At 37.7% G+C, this 17,787-nt stretch overlaps 4 protein-coding genes and 1 long non-coding RNA gene across 13 annotated transcripts; 2 read left to right on the forward strand and 3 right to left on the reverse strand.

Annotated features, from left to right (window-relative positions):
* Window positions 1-237: 237 nt before the first annotated feature.
* Window positions 238-4,658, reverse strand: LOC128893245 (rhotekin-2-like). 8 transcript variants are annotated; one of them, XM_054154076.1, is made up of 8 exons: window positions 4,428-4,658; window positions 2,368-2,561; window positions 1,964-2,173; window positions 1,721-1,900; window positions 1,557-1,651; window positions 1,238-1,452; window positions 707-992; window positions 238-626 (listed from the first exon to the last, which is right to left on the reverse strand). In XM_054154076.1, the coding sequence occupies exons 1-8, from the start codon at window positions 4,569-4,571 to the stop codon at window positions 454-456; spliced, it is 1,497 nt and encodes a 498-aa protein (XP_054010051.1). In that variant the 5' UTR covers window positions 4,572-4,658; the 3' UTR covers window positions 238-453. The 8 variants fall into 8 exon arrangements, with proteins under 8 accessions (XP_054010051.1, XP_054010052.1, XP_054010055.1 ...); XM_054154077.1 differs by lacking the exon at window positions 4,428-4,658 and adding an exon at window positions 3,484-4,040; XM_054154080.1 differs by lacking the exon at window positions 4,428-4,658 and adding an exon at window positions 3,553-4,036 and having other exon boundaries at window positions 2,368-2,601.
* A 137-nt stretch (window positions 4,659-4,795) lies between these two features.
* Window positions 4,796-10,786, reverse strand: LOC128893248 (26S proteasome non-ATPase regulatory subunit 4-like). Of its 2 annotated transcripts, XM_054154087.1 has the most exons (7): window positions 10,130-10,786; window positions 7,005-7,114; window positions 6,271-6,411; window positions 6,085-6,196; window positions 5,633-6,007; window positions 5,272-5,563; window positions 4,796-5,135 (listed from the first exon to the last, which is right to left on the reverse strand). In XM_054154087.1, the coding sequence occupies exons 2-7, from the start codon at window positions 7,028-7,030 to the stop codon at window positions 4,894-4,896; spliced, it is 1,188 nt and encodes a 395-aa protein (XP_054010062.1). In that variant the 5' UTR covers window positions 7,031-7,114; window positions 10,130-10,786; the 3' UTR covers window positions 4,796-4,893. The 2 variants fall into 2 exon arrangements, with proteins under 2 accessions (XP_054010062.1, XP_054010061.1); XM_054154086.1 differs by lacking the exon at window positions 10,130-10,786 and having other exon boundaries at window positions 7,005-7,182.
* Window positions 7,234-11,596, forward strand: LOC128893251 (uncharacterized). Its single transcript, XR_008461290.1, has 2 exons — window positions 7,234-7,520; window positions 11,054-11,596. It is a non-coding gene; the product is annotated as an uncharacterized LOC128893251 (long non-coding RNA).
* Window positions 11,597-11,903: 307 nt separating this feature from the next.
* On the forward strand, window positions 11,904-13,252 carry LOC128893249 (SRR1-like protein). Its single transcript, XM_054154088.1, has 3 exons — window positions 11,904-12,131; window positions 12,268-12,965; window positions 13,095-13,252. Exons 1-3 carry the CDS (start codon window positions 11,989-11,991, stop codon window positions 13,115-13,117), a joined length of 864 nt encoding a protein of 287 aa, XP_054010063.1. The 5' UTR covers window positions 11,904-11,988; the 3' UTR covers window positions 13,118-13,252.
* A 193-nt stretch (window positions 13,253-13,445) lies between these two features.
* LOC128893247 (short/branched chain specific acyl-CoA dehydrogenase, mitochondrial-like) lies at window positions 13,446-17,449 on the reverse strand. Its single transcript, XM_054154085.1, has 9 exons — window positions 17,074-17,449; window positions 15,516-15,630; window positions 15,293-15,393; window positions 14,771-14,977; window positions 14,523-14,693; window positions 14,326-14,451; window positions 14,002-14,184; window positions 13,795-13,930; window positions 13,446-13,714 (listed from the first exon to the last, which is right to left on the reverse strand). Exons 1-9 carry the CDS (start codon window positions 17,119-17,121, stop codon window positions 13,539-13,541), a joined length of 1,263 nt encoding a protein of 420 aa, XP_054010060.1. The 5' UTR covers window positions 17,122-17,449; the 3' UTR covers window positions 13,446-13,538.
* Window positions 17,450-17,787: the final 338 nt, after the last annotated feature.

Genomic DNA, 17,787 nt, shown 5'->3' on the forward strand with positions numbered 1-17,787 from the left:
TTAGTATTTTCTTGAAGGATCAATGGTCAATAGGTTAAGTTACCTATCTGTTATTAGTACAATTCCATAAACATACAACATCTTTGTTGCAAACTTTTGCTTAGGAATTGTTGTTTTCATAACTGTAAAATTTGTTAATTGTTTTCATTAAAAAAGAAAAATTGTGAAATGTCACCTCTATTCATAAACAAGAAGACTCCTTGAGGAAGCATGGAATATATTTAAAATACACGAAACTATTAAACGTGTACTTTATAATCTAAAATCTTTAGAGAGATTCATATATTCTATAAACATATAGTGTTTAATCGATAATCGAATGCACATAATATGTACTTTGTACGTCTAGGCAGATCAAGTTATATATATTTACTGTGTTACTGCTCGCAAATAGACGAAAAACAAAATTGTAAACATTTCGAGATACCAATAGTTTACATATTTTTACCACATTCATCTGTGATGAATCGTATCAGTAAATTGCCAATGAGATTTGTACTCTATAATCGACGGTCGAGGGCGTACTGTCGTCGATGCCCTACCAACCGAACCATGATATTCCGAGGCAAGTTTGCACGCTTCCTTTGGCTTAGTTATCCTCGACACAGAATTCGGGAAAATCGATTCTGTAAAAATTAATAATTATCTCTTTTATTAAAATACGAGCTTTATTAAAACAAACTATCATTTCTTCATCAAGTATTACCTATCAAAGGTGTTTCGTCATAGAGAGATCCTTGACGGTTGCCAACAAAAGAATTTCTGGCACTCGTATTCCCACTTGAATTATCAGAACACGGAATTCGCTGTAAGTTTACCGCTGCGTGTTTCCATCTCGAATGCTCGTTAATACGTGTTGTCAGTTGTTCGAACCATTTTTGAAGGTCCTCTTTTGTATTGAATTCAATAGTATCGCGTTTCTTGGTCCCGTCTACAGAATTGATTATTCGCAATTGGTTGTACATTGACTTCGATTGACGAACGAGTGTCTCCTGAAACGATAACGTGCATTGTCAGTACGTACAGTTTTATTATTATTCGAAGAAAAACCTTTTGGTAATAGTTATTATGAAATTTAATCGTGCTGTAGTATAACAAGGTCGTTGAGCAATCGAAGACGAAGTCATGCTATTCGTCGATAATAGTGTTTCTGGTTAAAGATGACAGTTTACCATCTATGATGTCATCGAATATTTTTACACTGTACATAAGAATCAATGACGATTTTCTTCCTCACCTTGTTGACATCAATCGTATACGTAGGTTCGTGCGATCCTTCTGCTAGCTTCTTTGATTTCCAAGTTTCGATTTCAAAGCCTCGCAGTCGTGCCCAGCAACGTTGATCGTTTATGTTTACGAATCCTATACGAACCTCTTTATCAATACAATCTGGTTGAACAGCCAAACGACAACAGAAGTGCCCAAACAGCGGTAAGGCGTGAACTTTGTTTTCTAAATCAAAAACATTGAATGTTCAATAATTTGATTTTCTGTTGTACATAAGAACCAAATAACACCTTTAAGTCTTTTGTTCCCTATTATTTGGTAATCCTTACCAAAGTTGTTCAATACCAAGTCGTGTGTACGTGTATTCGTATCGCTATCGTCGAGAGTCATCTTTGCATAGGCCACTAAATTGAATTGAGGCCCACTGGAAGGTAAGGAATCAAACATGAGGAAGTAATTTGCCAAATTCACAAATTCGAAAGCGGAGACTTACGTCTTGCTAGAATCGTATTCGTCACGCAGAGAAGCTGCGAACTTCCTACCAACGGTTTTCGAAATCGAAGAGTGAATAGTCCTGCTAATTCTCCTTGGAGTACTGGCGATGCTGAGATCTTCTTGCAGAACGTGACTGTAGATTTCCAGAATCACCTCGAATTCAGCAGGCACATTGTTACTAAAAATTTAACAGAGAAGTGACTTCTTTTTTGTGCCTGGAAACAACGAACGATATACTTACAATAACAAAACGTCGGGAAAGCTAATGTCCGTCTGTTCTCTATCGACGGGACAAAGTAGACTGGTGTCGTGAATTTCTGTGCCAACACGAGCTAGACAGAAGACGGCGAACCTTCTATGATCACCGCGATTTTTAAAATGATCCGAGTCCCTCCACATCAAAGGAAATCTTAGATCTGAGATGGATAATTTGCCTCTACTTTCGGATGTGCTGCAACATACAATAATGTTATTTGAATATAAATTTGGAAGGATGAATGCAAAGATAAATTTTTCTTCTTGAAATACTTGCGAAGTAAAATTAGAAAATTAATAGTAAATACAAATAAAATATCTATTTATTACGATTTCTAATACACGATAATTTTGAGTGCGCGTAGCAATTTCTAGTCGAAGATATATTACCTCGTCGTTTTCGGGGATGTGTCCTTTCTCCGATGTTGCAGCTCGGCCATGTAAGCAGTCATTCTTTTGCTTGATGTAAGCAAAGCACGTGCCGCTTCCAAGCTTTGAGCAGGATGCCGCGCAGCAGCCAACAGCCTCGACGAGCCTTCCTTCATTTTCACTTCCAATTCTATCTTTCGTTCCAAATCATATTCCTGAGGAACAAGGACACCGCGTCTATCGTAAATCATCGTACTGGAAAAATACCTTGATCAACTTTTTTCGTAGGCTTCGCGCGATATTTATTTCGTAAATTATTCCTGCTTGCGTAGCGATACTTGATGACAAAGCGACACGTCCGCACTCGACCTACGCGAGTTTAAGTTCCGAATTCTTTTCTTTCGTGCACTTTCGTCCACTTCATAAAATTAAACGAAAAAAAGGAAAACTGGTATTTCCAAGAACTTTCAGACGGAGTTGGATAGTCGTTGTCTTGGAATTACTTTTGTAATAATTAGTCTCAATCATCCCACTAGTGGTTAATAATAAACTAGATTACTGTTTCATAATTAGTCACTAATCGCGATCGTTAATCAATTCAAATTACTTTTGTAATAATTAGTCTCAATCATCCCACTAGTGGTTAATAATAAACTAGAGTTGAATAAACTGTAATCGTATAGGAAATTAGTATTTTGTAATTTTGCTAAGTTAATCCTGTCTGTTTTATAGTTAGTCACTAATCGCGAACGTTAATTGTTTCGACAATCATGGATTAGAAGTAGACTCTTAAACACTGTGTACAGGAAATTTCGAATGATGCTACACACGTAACCGTGCGATACGTCCCGTTACTTCAATCAATCGTCGAACTGTCATCGACGCCCAAATACGAAACTAATACAACATTTCTGATCATGGAAAACAAAACCTTCGTACTCACGTTCTCGTCGAGGTACTTTAACTTCGTACGTTCTCTTACGTGAATTGCAATTTTGAAACAAACGAAACACTCGAGTTAAACGAAAAGAATAATAGAAACGATTTATATTCCAAGGTAAACACCGTTTAAATCGCGCGATATTCTACGTAGGTGAAAAAAAGGTATAGTTGGAAACAAGTCTAACCATTCTGTACCTCTATAGGACTGCAAGTTCGTTCGCGTTCGTACTGATCGTTAAATCTATAGCAAGTGAATAATGCTACCATATCTTCTCCTCAGAAACTCCTTCTACGGACTTATTCCTTGGTCATGCACGAAAATATCTAAGTGACGCCGACCGGAATAGCCGATTTCAGATAGAAATAATCAAGCGGAAACAAATGGAATCGTTCGGCCCTCGTCGCGAACGGTTTCGTATCGTACTGAAAACCTCGCCGCAAAGATCCCACATTGAATCACACAAACGGGGAGGGAGTAGGGTTTTTGGGTGGGATTATTCGACTTCCCACCCATCCGCCGCGTTAAAATCAAACTGCACGCTAAACTATAAAGCGCAAACGACATTCGGGGAATAAAAGGGTAAAAAACGAGTTCGAAGAGCGCGTAAAATGAAATTGCATGCAGATAACAAGCGTTATTTCAAAGCATAGTCTTCTTTTTCGTCCAATACGAACGTAACTTATTGTTAATTGTACGGTATTTAAATATTCAAATCGTATAGAACGATTTAAAGGGTAAAATGGTATTATATCGATAGAAATCTTGAGAATCGTAATATATATACATCAAGTACCTTTAAAAAACTTTTTTACAACTCAACTTTTTTAAGTAATTATTATTTGTAAGATCATATAAGATAATACACTTTTTGCACTTCTTAAATTATGTTGTTCTTTAACGGACATTTTCAAAAAGAGAAACGCGACAGTAAAACATAACCTATTCTTTCGAGACAATCCCAAATATCGTCATCATAAAAAGATAAATTACTTAAATTGGATTTTTCAAATATCGAAATAAGTACAGACTCTATGTAGTTATGAAAATAAACATTCACTTGTGTTAGTTCAATAAACAAACCGGTTCGCAGAGCAACAGGTTGTAAACAATAAAGTTTCACTTTTGAAAGTAAACTTACCGCTGCGTTTTTGCAATTTCGAATACTTTCCCGTCTTCTAACGCGTGCTTGGTAGTCACTTAACGAACGCAGGTAATTGTTTTCCTTGTCCAAAACATTGTTCGATCCGCGAAGCGTTCCGAGGCTTTTTCTGCGCGGTGCCATTTTAAAGTTTAACGTCTCTCTTCTCAAACGGTGGACGCAGCAGCCATTACGAAAGAACGTCAGATGGAAACACAAAGGGAAGGGATAACGAGCGAAGATTGAAAATTTATGTGCGCTGTTTGTAAATAAGTGGTTCGAAGTTTCGATTAAAACTATGTCAACTGACGATCGATACTGGTTGATGCTAGTTGTGAAAAAAAGAAAATAGATTCGAAGAGGGTAAGTGAAGTTTTGAAAAATTGAAAACTTATATTTGGTATACATGTATTCACAAAACAGGGATTAACATAGAGTTATATATCCAAGGAGCACAAGTTTTTTTTTATTTCTTTTCCTTATCCTTATCTTTATCCTTCTCCTTCTCCTTTTCCTTCTCCTTCTCCTTGTCTTTGTCTTTGTCCTTGTTTTGTTGGAGAGATCCAACGGCTTGACGGACGGCATCAGAATGGGGATCGACACCAGGTAAATTTTCTAGAACTGATTGCAGAAAAGCTGGGTCGGACATGACGGCAGCGTAGTCCTCCTCGATTTCCATTGACTCTTCTTTCAAAGACTCGAGCTCTTCTACAGAAAAAAAGCAAATGGTTACGTGTGTGCGGTATGCATGATGTACAGATTCCTGTCGAGAAAAATTCAATGGTGATCGTTGATCACTCGTGACGGTTAAAGATTTAATTAATCGTAAATGCATGTATCGTACGTTGATCTTGATTAAGCATGGACATCTGTAAAGCGAAAGCAATTTGTTCTTCCTCAGTCATACGAGAGAAGTCAGGCACGATTCCACTAGTGGGCGTAGTATTCTCTGACGCTGAAGACGAATCTTCGGGACCCTCGAGCGACATGGCAAGCGCACGCTTTAACATTGTTTCCTCCTTCGGAGCTGCTTTCTGAGTTTCTCCTCGCTGGACTGTAGTCACTTCAGTAGACTGCGCGCGTCGTGCTTCATCCTCTTGACGCTGCCGTTGCTCTTCCATCGAAACACGTAGTGCCTGGACAAAGAAAATGACAAATTATTCTCTACTATTAATAATATTTAATAAAAATCGTTAAGTACGAACCAATGCCAACTCTGGATCTTCGTTTGGATCGACCCCGAATTCAAATGCAGCTCCTCCCACGCCTGTACCACCCATTCCATCTTCTCCTTGAATGATGGGAGAAGAAATCAACGCGTCCGATAAATGCGGTCCAGGTGGGACAGTAATCAAGAAACTGCCTGTGCCATCTTTTCCATTGAGTGTATTGATGAAGGCTGTTAATACTTCGCTGTTAACGCTTTCCTCGCCGAAGCTAATCACGTCGACACAGACTTTCTCTTTCTTCAACCGTTTCGCTAATTTAACTAGTTCTTTTTCATCGACCTCGATTGGACTACCAATGAAAGCAACGATGCGCATTTTGTGATTTTTACCTTGGCGATGTTTCAATGCCAGCTGTTGATTAACAATTTTTTTATTGTTGTATTTGTTGTGCTTAGATTGTAAAATGGGAGAATGGTTATTATACTCACATGTGCAATTCGTATTCCGGTAATTAGATTTAAATTACCGTTTGGTTGAACTTGATGGAGCTTTGATAGAATTCTGCCTACATCACTAGTCAATGTGGCCAACACTTCGGTACTATTAGAAAAGATGTAAGTTATGTAAAAATTTAGATGCTACTATGGAAGAATAGAGTATGAAATTTGACATACTTGGCCAATGTTATTAAACCAATATTATTCTCTGGATTTGAACGTGTCTTGGAATGGCAGACCACATGAACGGCATCTTGTTGTGCTTGAAGTCGAGTTGGTAAAAAATCTCCATTTCTCATGTAATCGCTATTGTCGACACTGAAAATATTCAAATAAATATTGATGAATAGACACATAGGTGGGGACAGATAAAATTTCATATGTAATGTTTATTCAATCTGATAATTATTCACATGAATTAGTCAATGTGAAACATAATTTAATTGTACAATTCGAATCGTAATTTTAATCAAACAAATAATATATCGAAAGTTGGTTATCTTTTATTCGAAACTTTTTATGAAGATGAGAATGTCGCCCATCTCTGTTTTCAGAGAGCTCTGTCGCATAACCTCTACCTACCTCGTTTACAAAGGTGAATATATTTCAGATAAAAACAATGAAACGTTTCATATTCAATATTTCATTTCTAATTTTCGATTGGATTGGCTTCAGTATTCGTTAATTTTTAGTCAGCAAAGAAAATAATCACATTTGTGCTACGAATTGTTTCAACTTTGCACTGTCACTCGCGTTTACGTTTTTGGAGCTACCAAGATATTAATTCTCACAAGAGTCAATCAAATTAACAATAGTCTCATTACGTTTGATCGAATTTCAAGAAACGTACACGAATAATCATAAAAATACCGTGCTATTAGGTAGAAATTAAATAAATATCGAGAGCTTACCATATCATCGTACTTTCCAGTACCATCTTGATTCCAATCACTGACGTGTTTCACGTTTCGTTCCGTTTCGTTCCGTTCTGTCCTCGCGTCGTATCTTCCTGTGTTCAGTTCTGTTTCATTTCAATTTGTTTTGGTCTCATTATTTAACGTACGCAAAACGTACAGAGATAATATCGAGGAGAAAAAGAAAAACATGTTGCTTATACTCGTAGACAATTACGTCGTACGTATACGTTAACCTTCGTGCAAAGTATAATTATAAGGAAAACGAATTATCTGCTACACTTGGATTAAGCATCGATCGAGATGGTGAATTAACATCGAGATGAGAGTAACAAAAATAGGGAATGTTTAGAAATAGAAAAGTGTTTAATGAAAGAGGTGCAACGATCGATATAAAAAGTGTTTAGGAAAAAAAAATAACAATGTATATTAAAGGGAGGAAGAAGATTCGGGGATTGAGTCCAGTTGAAGACTCGAGTATCTTGGTGCTTGATCCATAAGGGTGGCTTCCTCGTAAGTAGGCGGTTGATCGATACGGCATCTCGATTTCAACAACATTTGTCTAGTTCGTCTTCTGTCGGCGAAGGCTCGTAGGATAACGATGAGAGGCCCTAGAAGTAGCATAACAATTCCAATCGCGAGCATGATTATAGCAACAGCTGCCCCGACTCGATTTACAGGGGAACGAGCTAATTGTGTTTGATTTTTGCCGATTCCTGCGGCTTCGTAAGGAATGCTCTGATGTTCGAAGAACTTTTTCTCGTCCAAAGTAAGGAAATTAGAACCAGTGTCATCGAACTTCAACGAATTACTCGATCCGTTGTTACTCGTCGCGATCTTCTCCATATCGTAAGGATTTTCGTCGAGATTAAGCGCAACGATGTGTTTTTCTTTGCGGTCCACCTTTCCTTCCTCGTTTTTGTTCGTTTGATGGAACGTCTGTGCTTGAATCGCGCGGATGTCGCGTGTATCTTGTTTACGATTCGTCGTTAGCTTGCTAATCATTGGACTTTTTTCAGTTACTCCGGTATTGTCCATTCGATAAGAATCGACCTGTTTGCTCGGCCATTGTCCGTTCTGTGCAGCGACGTCGAGATTACTAAGAATGACGTCTTTCTGCCGTGTTGCGATTTCGTGTTCGACGATTCGGTGACGTTTTTCCGCGATACTCGAATCACGAATTGATTTCTTCTCGTTCCATCTCGTTAACCTTTCCTGTGAAAATAGCGTTCTCGAATCTTTTGCCAATTGATTTGTGGTTCGCCAAAAATAGAAGTCTCGAGAAATGTCAATCGGTTCGAAAAGTAGGAAAGAGCCTCTTGACATACCTCGTTCTTATTCGCTAACTTTCAACATCCATCGTGCATATCTTTTTAAATAAATTCGATAATACGTTAAATATAAATATACAGAGTGTCCCAAAAATGTTGTAACACCTTGAAAGAGGTGGTTCGGGAGGTGATTTGAAACAACTTTTTCCTTAGCGAAAATGTTGTCCGGAAAACACTGGCCAATCAGAGCGCGAGTATGCCGGTGGAGCGTAGGCTGCGCGATAAGCGGCCGCGCCCATACGCTATCGCGATCGCTCCAACGGTCTACGCGCGCTCTGATTGGTCAGTGTTTTCCGGACAACATTTTCGCTAAGGAAAAAGTTGTTTCAAATCACCTCCCGAACCACCTCTTTCAAGGTGTTACAACATTTTTGGGACACTCTGTATATTGTTTTAATCGCTCCCTAACTCGAAATTTGGTGTGTAGGAAAACATTATTTTATTTTATTTTGTCCAGTAACGAAAAAGACTATTCAACGCTATTGTAAACACGCGATATGTACGTTAGGTTCATCTTTGTTCCGGTGTAACGTATCGAAACGTAGCGTACGTACACAATGATGTAACAACGCATGGATGCGCTAGTAAGCTAGTATCCACTGTGACACGTTGAAATATAATTAGTAGTTTTCGTAACGCGACACACAAAACTGGTCTAGGTTTTGTTTTAACGAGCCACCGTATACAGGGTGTGAATAAACAAACGAATATATTTGTCAAGGTTATTGATATTTTTTTGACTCGAAGATCGATGTATCGTCGCGTTTGGAATAATCACGGTTACCTCGAATTCTCGCAAAGTATAATTTAAAAAAACAATGTTTGCTTATCAGAATAATTGCTACTCGAAACGAGCAATCTCGTCTCTCAAGTTTCTTTCATATCTTCAATAGAACTAAAGATATTCTAGATTCTCGCGATAAAAAGAACACCATGTACATTCATAATCGATTGAAATATCGAACCTGTGTATCAGTAGTGTCGTTTCGTGCCGCTTCCTTTGTACCATATAAAGAGATCGCGCCCTTTTGTAGAAGTACGATCCCAACGATACTCCAAATAGTCAGTTGAAAGCCGATTATCAATTTCGGGGACCACCTATTCGCTTTCGTGCTGAACGACATTTTAAAAAAAAAAATGCCGCACGTTTGGTAGCCCGTCTACGTCTCAATCACATCGAACACAAAACAATCTATTAAGGATAAACATGATTTTAAAGTAATGCAACCACGTCGAAGGAAACGAAAATTATTTAACCATGAACTTACATCAGGTTCCGTTTTTTTTTAAACCCTGTCTGTACATAGACTTTGAAAGACTGAAGTAACTGTAATACTCGTCGACATTGAAAAGGAAAAAAATTCAAGTATCTCTCTGACTTTATCCTTGAAACTCCTTGGGGTCCTCGAAAGATTTATCGGCACGATAATTAACGAATACAGAGCAAAAGGTGTTCGCTGGACGTTACGAACGGACAGAGACAGCAAGGAGTAATAACGACAAATTAAAGTCAAAGTAGATACGCATAACGTCGTTCCAATACCCGTTCCCTTGTTCGCGCTTCTACTTTCGCTCCCAGTAAATATGGCAACGCCTAGACGGTCGATTATTGATATCTAAAGAAAGAACCAGTCGTTAACGTAACTCAATACTCGCCCCAGCCTCCGTGTTATCGATAGAACCGTCCATAAATCGCTATTCTAAGTTTGTCGCGTTCGTGGATTCCGCAGATCCGCGTGTTTAGTGGTAGACGCGATCGTTACGATAAGCTTCTTTTTTTTTTTCTTTTACCTTTTTTAGTGTCACGTTTCTCCTTTTACGGACGCACTGTGTGTCGAAACGCTGTCAATCAATATCGATCGGCGCACGAACACATCGACACGTTGGATACATATCAGAAACGATATTTCTACCGATCGATCGTAACTGTTCCCTTGGCCGCGCACACGACCGTTCGATCGGCTAATGGTTCGGTCAGTTTGTCATCGACGAATAAGTCATACGTCACACGCAACACATAGCTGGTCACGTCTCGTGGATCGTGCCGCTTGTTTGTGCTCACTCTCGGCTTCGCTCGCGGTCACGTGTTTCTTTTAATTCCTCGTACTTTGGCGAATCTTACAATTAAACCTTCTGCCTGCTACAAAATCTATGTTGCATCTAGATCTTCGATCTACGTGTTCGCCTTTTTCACCGTTAAAAATCATGTCGGTCGTAATGGATACGTTCACCTGCGCGTGTGTTTATTTCAGACTCTCACGAACGATGCACGCCGCACAGACAGTACTGGTCAATTAGGCGTTCTATCGTTGTTGCGATGTTATTTACCTGGCGTTTTTCGCGTGACGACTCGTTCGCGAAAAAATTATTGAAAACACAATCGAGTTTGGAAAATGATAGAACGATACCGTGGATTCGAGTGTGCATTTCGTACGTGCACTAATAAGGACTCGTATCGCGCGTTTGCACGAAAGACGTTGACAGAATTTATATTAACGATGGGGAGTCTTATCGATATACGTATGTGTGTATGCGAGAAAATACCTGATTATTCCTGGGTTTCTGCTTGGAAATTCCTAAGACGAAAAATATTAGGCAATAAAATAGATTGCATAATATGCTAAATTTGAATAGAAATCTCGATCGTTTATTAATACAATTTTTCTCCTTGTTGAATGTATTTTGTACGTAGAGGATTATGTTGGATATTTTCAGAGATGGAAGACGATTCTAAGGACGATCTAATCCGTGATAACTAATATGTACTTTGATACAAAGATAGGCAAAATTCTTATCTAGATATAAGTTCTCGAAATAACGAGTCAAAGATATACAACATTTAATCTGTTATTTATTCAACAAAAATTGAGTCCAAAATCGTAAAATGAATTGTAAAAAGCTTATCTAAACAGTGATACGCCATTCTACAAGGTCTCGAGAAGAAATTATTAAACGTTTTTCGAAACCATTAGCAACATATCAAATCAATTAATTTCCTAATCTATAAAATGAAATAAATCTGTGAAGATCGAAATAAGATTACATTATTCAGAATCCAAAATCTGAGGAACAAAATAAGCTTACATCGCATTACAACATAACCTAACATAACATGCTGACCGATAAACTTGTTTGCATTTAATAATCGAGACTATGAGAAATTACATATATATTTTAATCCAGCTGTAAGAAATAAATCGTAATATTTCTCCATTTGTCATTTATTTTTTATTCGAATAAAATTTTACTCGTCTTGGATTTACTCTATCGGTAATTTCGTAACAACGCTATCTATTGGATGCCAAGTCTTAATTGTTACGTATTATTATGATTGATGAATTTTGGATAGTTCATTGCGAGTTCAAAGTAAAACTCGGTGTTCAGTAAATTTAGAATGAAAGTTATTTATAGTCACTAAGTAGATGTGTATTTACATATAGATGCAGGTACACATTTAGACAAAGTAAACGTATGAGGCAAGAATAAACATCGAGTTTGTGGATAATTGATGCTTCATCTCGACGAAAACGTGGTTATCTTTCACAGACTTGGGTGAAAGGTATTTTATTTATACAATTTATTATATAGTTGTCAAAGAAGGTAACATATACGTAGTAGACGTGATAGAATCGAATCAAACGGCATTCAATATGCAAGACCGTGGAGAATTCAAACTCGTAACTTATCGAAAAAAACGTCTTCTTTGCGTTCGAAATAGTCATAATGCACATGTACCTTTACCTGATGACAATGATAACGATAGCGGCAATACCAGTTGCGAGGCACTTTTTGGGTAAGACACTCCTCGTTTTTCAAAACTATATATCGAGAGTTTTCTAGGTGTGAATATACGTACTCTTTCGTTCTTCCATTTCAAATTGTTAGGTTCATTTGTTCCTAACTTCTCAATACTTTACTCCAATTTTCAGGAAGCTCCTCGAGGCAGAGACCGAATTAAGAAATTCGTCATTCGGTGATGATATATTTCATTCATTGAAAGATTCATTGAGTGCTTTAAACATTGATGGTATTTCTGAGATACTGTGTTATGGTTTGGGTTCTTTCTCTTGTCGCAGGTCTTCTAAGTATCAGTTGGCTTTACTTCTGTCTTTGAAGAACCATTATGGTTCTCGAGTACATATATACGATCCAGTTTTTACTCCTAAAGAGATTCAGCTTCTAGAGAGATTTGACTTTAATGTTATAAAAATTAATGAGGAAGGCAAGAGAATCATTGAGGATAATGTAACATTGGTGTACATGCCGCACTGTTCAGTACATTTGACTAATAATTTCCTTTACGCAAATTGGAGTAAAATATTAACCAAATGCATCCTTCTGACGAATAGCTTCTCAGCTATCGAAGATCATTCAAAGTTTAGAAACTATATGCTTATGCCTATCGACTACATTTTGCGTATTCGACCGTACGTTACAGAAATTGCTTTGAAAAATAATTTCACCTATGAGGAAGTATTCCATGACTTAAATATTCATATATTTCTCGAACGAGATATCGTTACGGTACCTAGGGATTTTTGGAGCGAAAGAGAGGAACCTTCTTACGGAGACGCGACAATCGATTATTTCACTGCTAAACAAACGGAACCAGTAGACGTTAAGAATCGTAATTATATTTCTAGATTTTTACTTAATAGATCCTCAATGTATCAGAATACATTGCGTCGCACGAATTGTGCCAAATTTGTATGCAAATGATTAATAGATAATAGTAATACGATTTTGTCTGTTGTAGGTCCGAACGAGGATGAAACCTAACATACACTTGATTCGCTCGCTTATAAGGGAAATCCGTCAAACATCCGCTGAACGGAACGCAAAGGATAATAGTATGGTGCGTTACATCCTGGAGCAATCACGAGCTCACAGAGAAACTTCTGAAGTTCTATGTAAAGCACGAGAAGAATTGGAAAACTTGGCAAAGACGTACCTATGTTACTTGAATTCTCGACGAATGTGCAAAGAGATCCAAGTTCGATACACTGGTAAAGGTGAACGAAGTATCAAAGACACTGCAGATCTCGTTGGATTTAAATTACCTCATGATCCAAAGTAATCTTGGTTTAAAGTAATAATATTGATTTAATGAAGTTTTTATGAAGTCTTTATGAAAAAGTAGAAAAATATAATGTATTGAATGAAATACAAAATAAAGCTCTCGCGATAAGATTATCAAATTTTACGTGTATTCTTTACGAATACATTTGGCAATCGTTGATAGTTGCATGTTGCTGGTTCCTTCGTAAATAGTACCAATCTTGCAATCCCTGAAGAATTTCTCTTGAGGGAAGTCAGTTGTATATCCTACACCGCCCATGAAATCGATGCATTTCGCGGTGACGCGTAGGGCCGTTTCTAAGTTGGAATGTTTATGAATCGTACATGTTACTATTAAAAGAAAAAAAGAATAATTTTTTGGGAAAGGTATTACTTACCTGAAGCTACGAGTTTGGCCATGGCAGCCTCCTTCATAATATCCTTCTTAGCGTCGACTAATCTGGCTGCGTTGTAGACCAATAACCTGGCACATTCAAGCTCGGTGACCACTTGGGCAATTTGGTGTTGCATTGACTAAAAAAACACGAAACGTTTCGAAGACTGCAAGAAAAGACTGAAGAGAAGATATAGATTATTCGTCATACTTGAAACGAAAAGATATCCTTCCCGAATTGTTTTCTTTCCAACGTGTACGGTATAGTGGCGTCCAAGCAACCTTGCGCTATGCCAATCATTTGAGCTCCGATACCGACTCGTCCTTCGTTTAAGAATCCAGCAGCGTATTTGTATCCATGGCCAAACTTACCCAAGATATTACTCTCTGGAATCTGGGTACACGACGACAACAGTTTATTATTAACGAGTTAGGAGTTCGTTGGAAGTATTATTAGCAGCCAAGAAGAACCAAGAGTACCATTCAGAGGTATTCTTCTCAGCTGCCACTGATACGTGTAGATTGTTCTCTTTACTCTAACGTTATCGAAGTTGACCATGCAGGTACCCGACGCCTTTATTCCCAGCTTATCCTCTGGCTTGCCCACCGTCAGTCCAGGCGTGTCTCGGTCCACGAAAAATGTTGTGATACCTCGGTATCCCTAATAATTGAAATGTATAAAAATATAACAGTGTGATTTTACTGTAGGTCTACTAGAAGAAAAGAACTCACAACAGACGGGTCTGCGTTCGCAAACACTAAAAATAAGCCAGCAATGTCCGAATTCGAGATCCACATTTTCGTGCCGTTTATTACAAAGTCGGATCCATCCTTCTTTGCTACAGTTTTCAGAGAAAACGCATCCGATCCCGAGCCAGGCTCCGTGAGGCAAAAGCTACCCGCCTGGAGGAGGACCAATGATATGAAAAAGAAATAGAAACGGTATACACGCACGCTGTTATTTATTCATCTCAACTTACGTAATCTTGAGCTAATCGCGGCAGATATTTCGCTTTCTGTTCCTCCGTGGCCACTTTTGAAATCAACGAATTCACCAGAGTGTTGTGGATGTCGACTAGGGCCGCAACAGCCCCGTCAGCTTTCGCCACTTCTTCGACTGCTAAAATCGTCGCCATGAAATTGAATCCAGACCCACCATACTTTTCAGGAATCTCGATGCCCATTAACTGGCGGTAATCAACTATTTATTAAAACTCATTCTAGTCTTAAGACAGACTATCTATTCATATAACGTTTTCTGATTTTATTTATACCAATATGATACTGTTTTCTTATAATATTATTGAACACACTTGAAAATGTTATATGAAATATAGATGAAGTTTGAAGTAAGATTGATATTGAAATTTTACACCAGAGCAATCGGGGTAATCAATTATATCTGTTTACGCACATACGCGGAGCAATGCAATGACGCGTTCGAGCAAAATGTTTTCACATAAATATTGTAGAAGATATGGATGATCATGCTATTTACTTACACCACTTTCAAAAAGCTTTCGTACCAGACCATCGTCTATCTTGCCTTCCTTTTCCATTTTTCGCACGATTGGCGTAATTTCCTCCTTTGCCAATTTACTGACTAAGAGACAATGCGAAATTAAAAAAAAAAAAATAAGATAATGATTGATAAAGGAGTAGGTACGAAAAATCAAGATCGATTTACTGGATGATAAACCGACTAATTTCAATAATGATAATTACCAGTTTCCTTCATCATGAGTTCGTCATCTGAAAATTCTGTTAGAGGTGCGGAACAGACATTGAATCGCGACGCACTCGTCCCCAGATTCCTTTTTTCGTAAAGCGTTCGTGGTATCTAAACGAAACAGATTTAATTATTCTAATTAGCCTGAAGCAGTTAGTTTTATCAGCGATTGTAATCGGCATCGGCGCTAATAGGATCTCCTGCGAATATGCGATTCGGCTACCGATAACCGTTATTTCATTACAGTGTTCGCATTTACAAGCTACCTCACCTAACGACGCTGTTAAAGACTCCTGTTTTCCTATTTGCATCGACGTTATCGAAATCTTTTGATCTAAACTAACACTAAGTAGCGCTAGGAGAGGTCAAGTGCTTGCAACAAAAATATGGAATACGAGAAAAGAAATTCATGTTTACAAAGAGGCCACGTGTGCTGCATTGAGAAATATCTAATTGAAATTTCAGTAAACTGGTGACGTGCGTAGTGGAAGTGGGACATGCAAAGCAAAGACGGGCAAAATTCTTATCTAGATAAAAATGTCGGATAACGAACAAGTGATAAAGAATAGTTCATACTCGTCGAAGGAAAATTAAAGTGAACATCATGAATACGTTGGTCTACGTTTGTTTTGCTCGTTATCTATTATTCGAATAAATGTTATTTTTATTTATTTAACTTATAAAATTTTAATAAAGAGAAGAAATTCAGAAGTATGCAATAAGTTGTAACGAGACGATAAAAGTAATGAACATGCGATAAACGCACGTAAGATACAATGTTAAACCTACATTTTATTCGAGATTATTTTAGACTGGAATGTAATCTTAATACACAGCGACGTTATTTACGACCAATCATTTTCCCTTCGCGAATCAATTTACTTAACACTCGTTGCAGCAATAACGAGTATCAATCAATCTCGTTTGTACAGCTTGTTCCACGTTATATGCACGTATTCGGTTTGACTAAACTTTAGAACGTTAAACATCATTTCGAACATATTTGTGTTGAAAGTCAGATACATTTGCTCGGACATCTATTTGTTCATTATCGCTCAAGGTTCACCGAAAGAAAGCTGATTCTAGTCAGCGTCAGCGTTAATATGACCTTTCCTCGTGAATAGGTGTACTTTTCCTACTTACAACGGTTGTTTCGTTAACATTTGAATAATTTACGTGCCACGTCATCTATTAAAAAAAAAAAAAAAAAAAATTATAACTTTGCAACTTTGCTATATATGTTCCAATCCGTTAAAATGGCTGGAAAAACAACGTGAAATATTCAACTTTTTATTTGCAACATTTCACTACGATTTTATATTTTAATTGTGGCAATCGAGGCCATTGATTCCATGTGACATGATTTATCGTACTCCATAGAAAGCCAAACGATAAGAATTTCACAATATTGACAGGCAGAAAAGAAAAGCAGAAAAACAGGTTGTTTAGATTTACGCGTAGCATTAGATTCTATAACGTTAGATATTGTGATATATAATTATGAAATCAGGTGAAAGTTCGTGAGAAAGAAGTGAAGTGTTCATGCATACGTACTTGTCGTATTAGCGGCGAAAACAAATTCGTGTTTAGTTTAAAATTCATGTTCGAGATATAGATCGGTCCCGACGAGATCTTTCGATATGTTTGTACCAACGATGAAGGGAACGCCGACCCAGCTTTGACGAGCCCCGAAGAAAGTGGAGAACGATGTTGTCTAGTTCAAAGCTAAACAATTACTGACGGGGATCGTAATGTTTTGGACAACGGATACCGCTCTAAACTCCGTCTACAGTTGAGTCTGCACGAGCGTCGAACAGGTTCTTATGTAATAAAAGAAAAAACGATTTCTGATTTATCAGTGAACCCGTTTCGATGACACGACTTACGCAAACACTTGATTCCGATACAAACTGAACAACATTAGTGCACACATAGTTGGACGAAAATGCCACAGCTTAGCGAGTATGTTCTCGTATATATGTACATATAATATATGCTAACGATTCTACAAAAACGCGCGAGTGTAGTGAGAAATTCCTTTATCGTCGAAACGAGAGTTGCGCTTACGTAAAATTATTCTTTCGTTGCAGGGTTTATCCGTTCTAACGAAAATTTTTTTAGTTTGTTTATCAAATATTCCCCCCCTTTCTTTATACATTTCGGAGAAGAGGGAATTTATCGTCACGCGTTATCGCCGTCTATTGTCTCTTTTTGAGATATTATTCTGCCTCCCGTACGCGTCGTTATCCCTATTATGGATGTAAGTTA

Source organism: Hylaeus anthracinus, unplaced genomic scaffold (genome assembly GCF_026225885.1).
Source record: "Hylaeus anthracinus isolate JK02 unplaced genomic scaffold, UHH_iyHylAnth1.0_haploid 27308, whole genome shotgun sequence".
Lineage (NCBI taxonomy): Eukaryota > Metazoa > Arthropoda > Insecta > Hymenoptera > Colletidae > Hylaeus > Hylaeus anthracinus.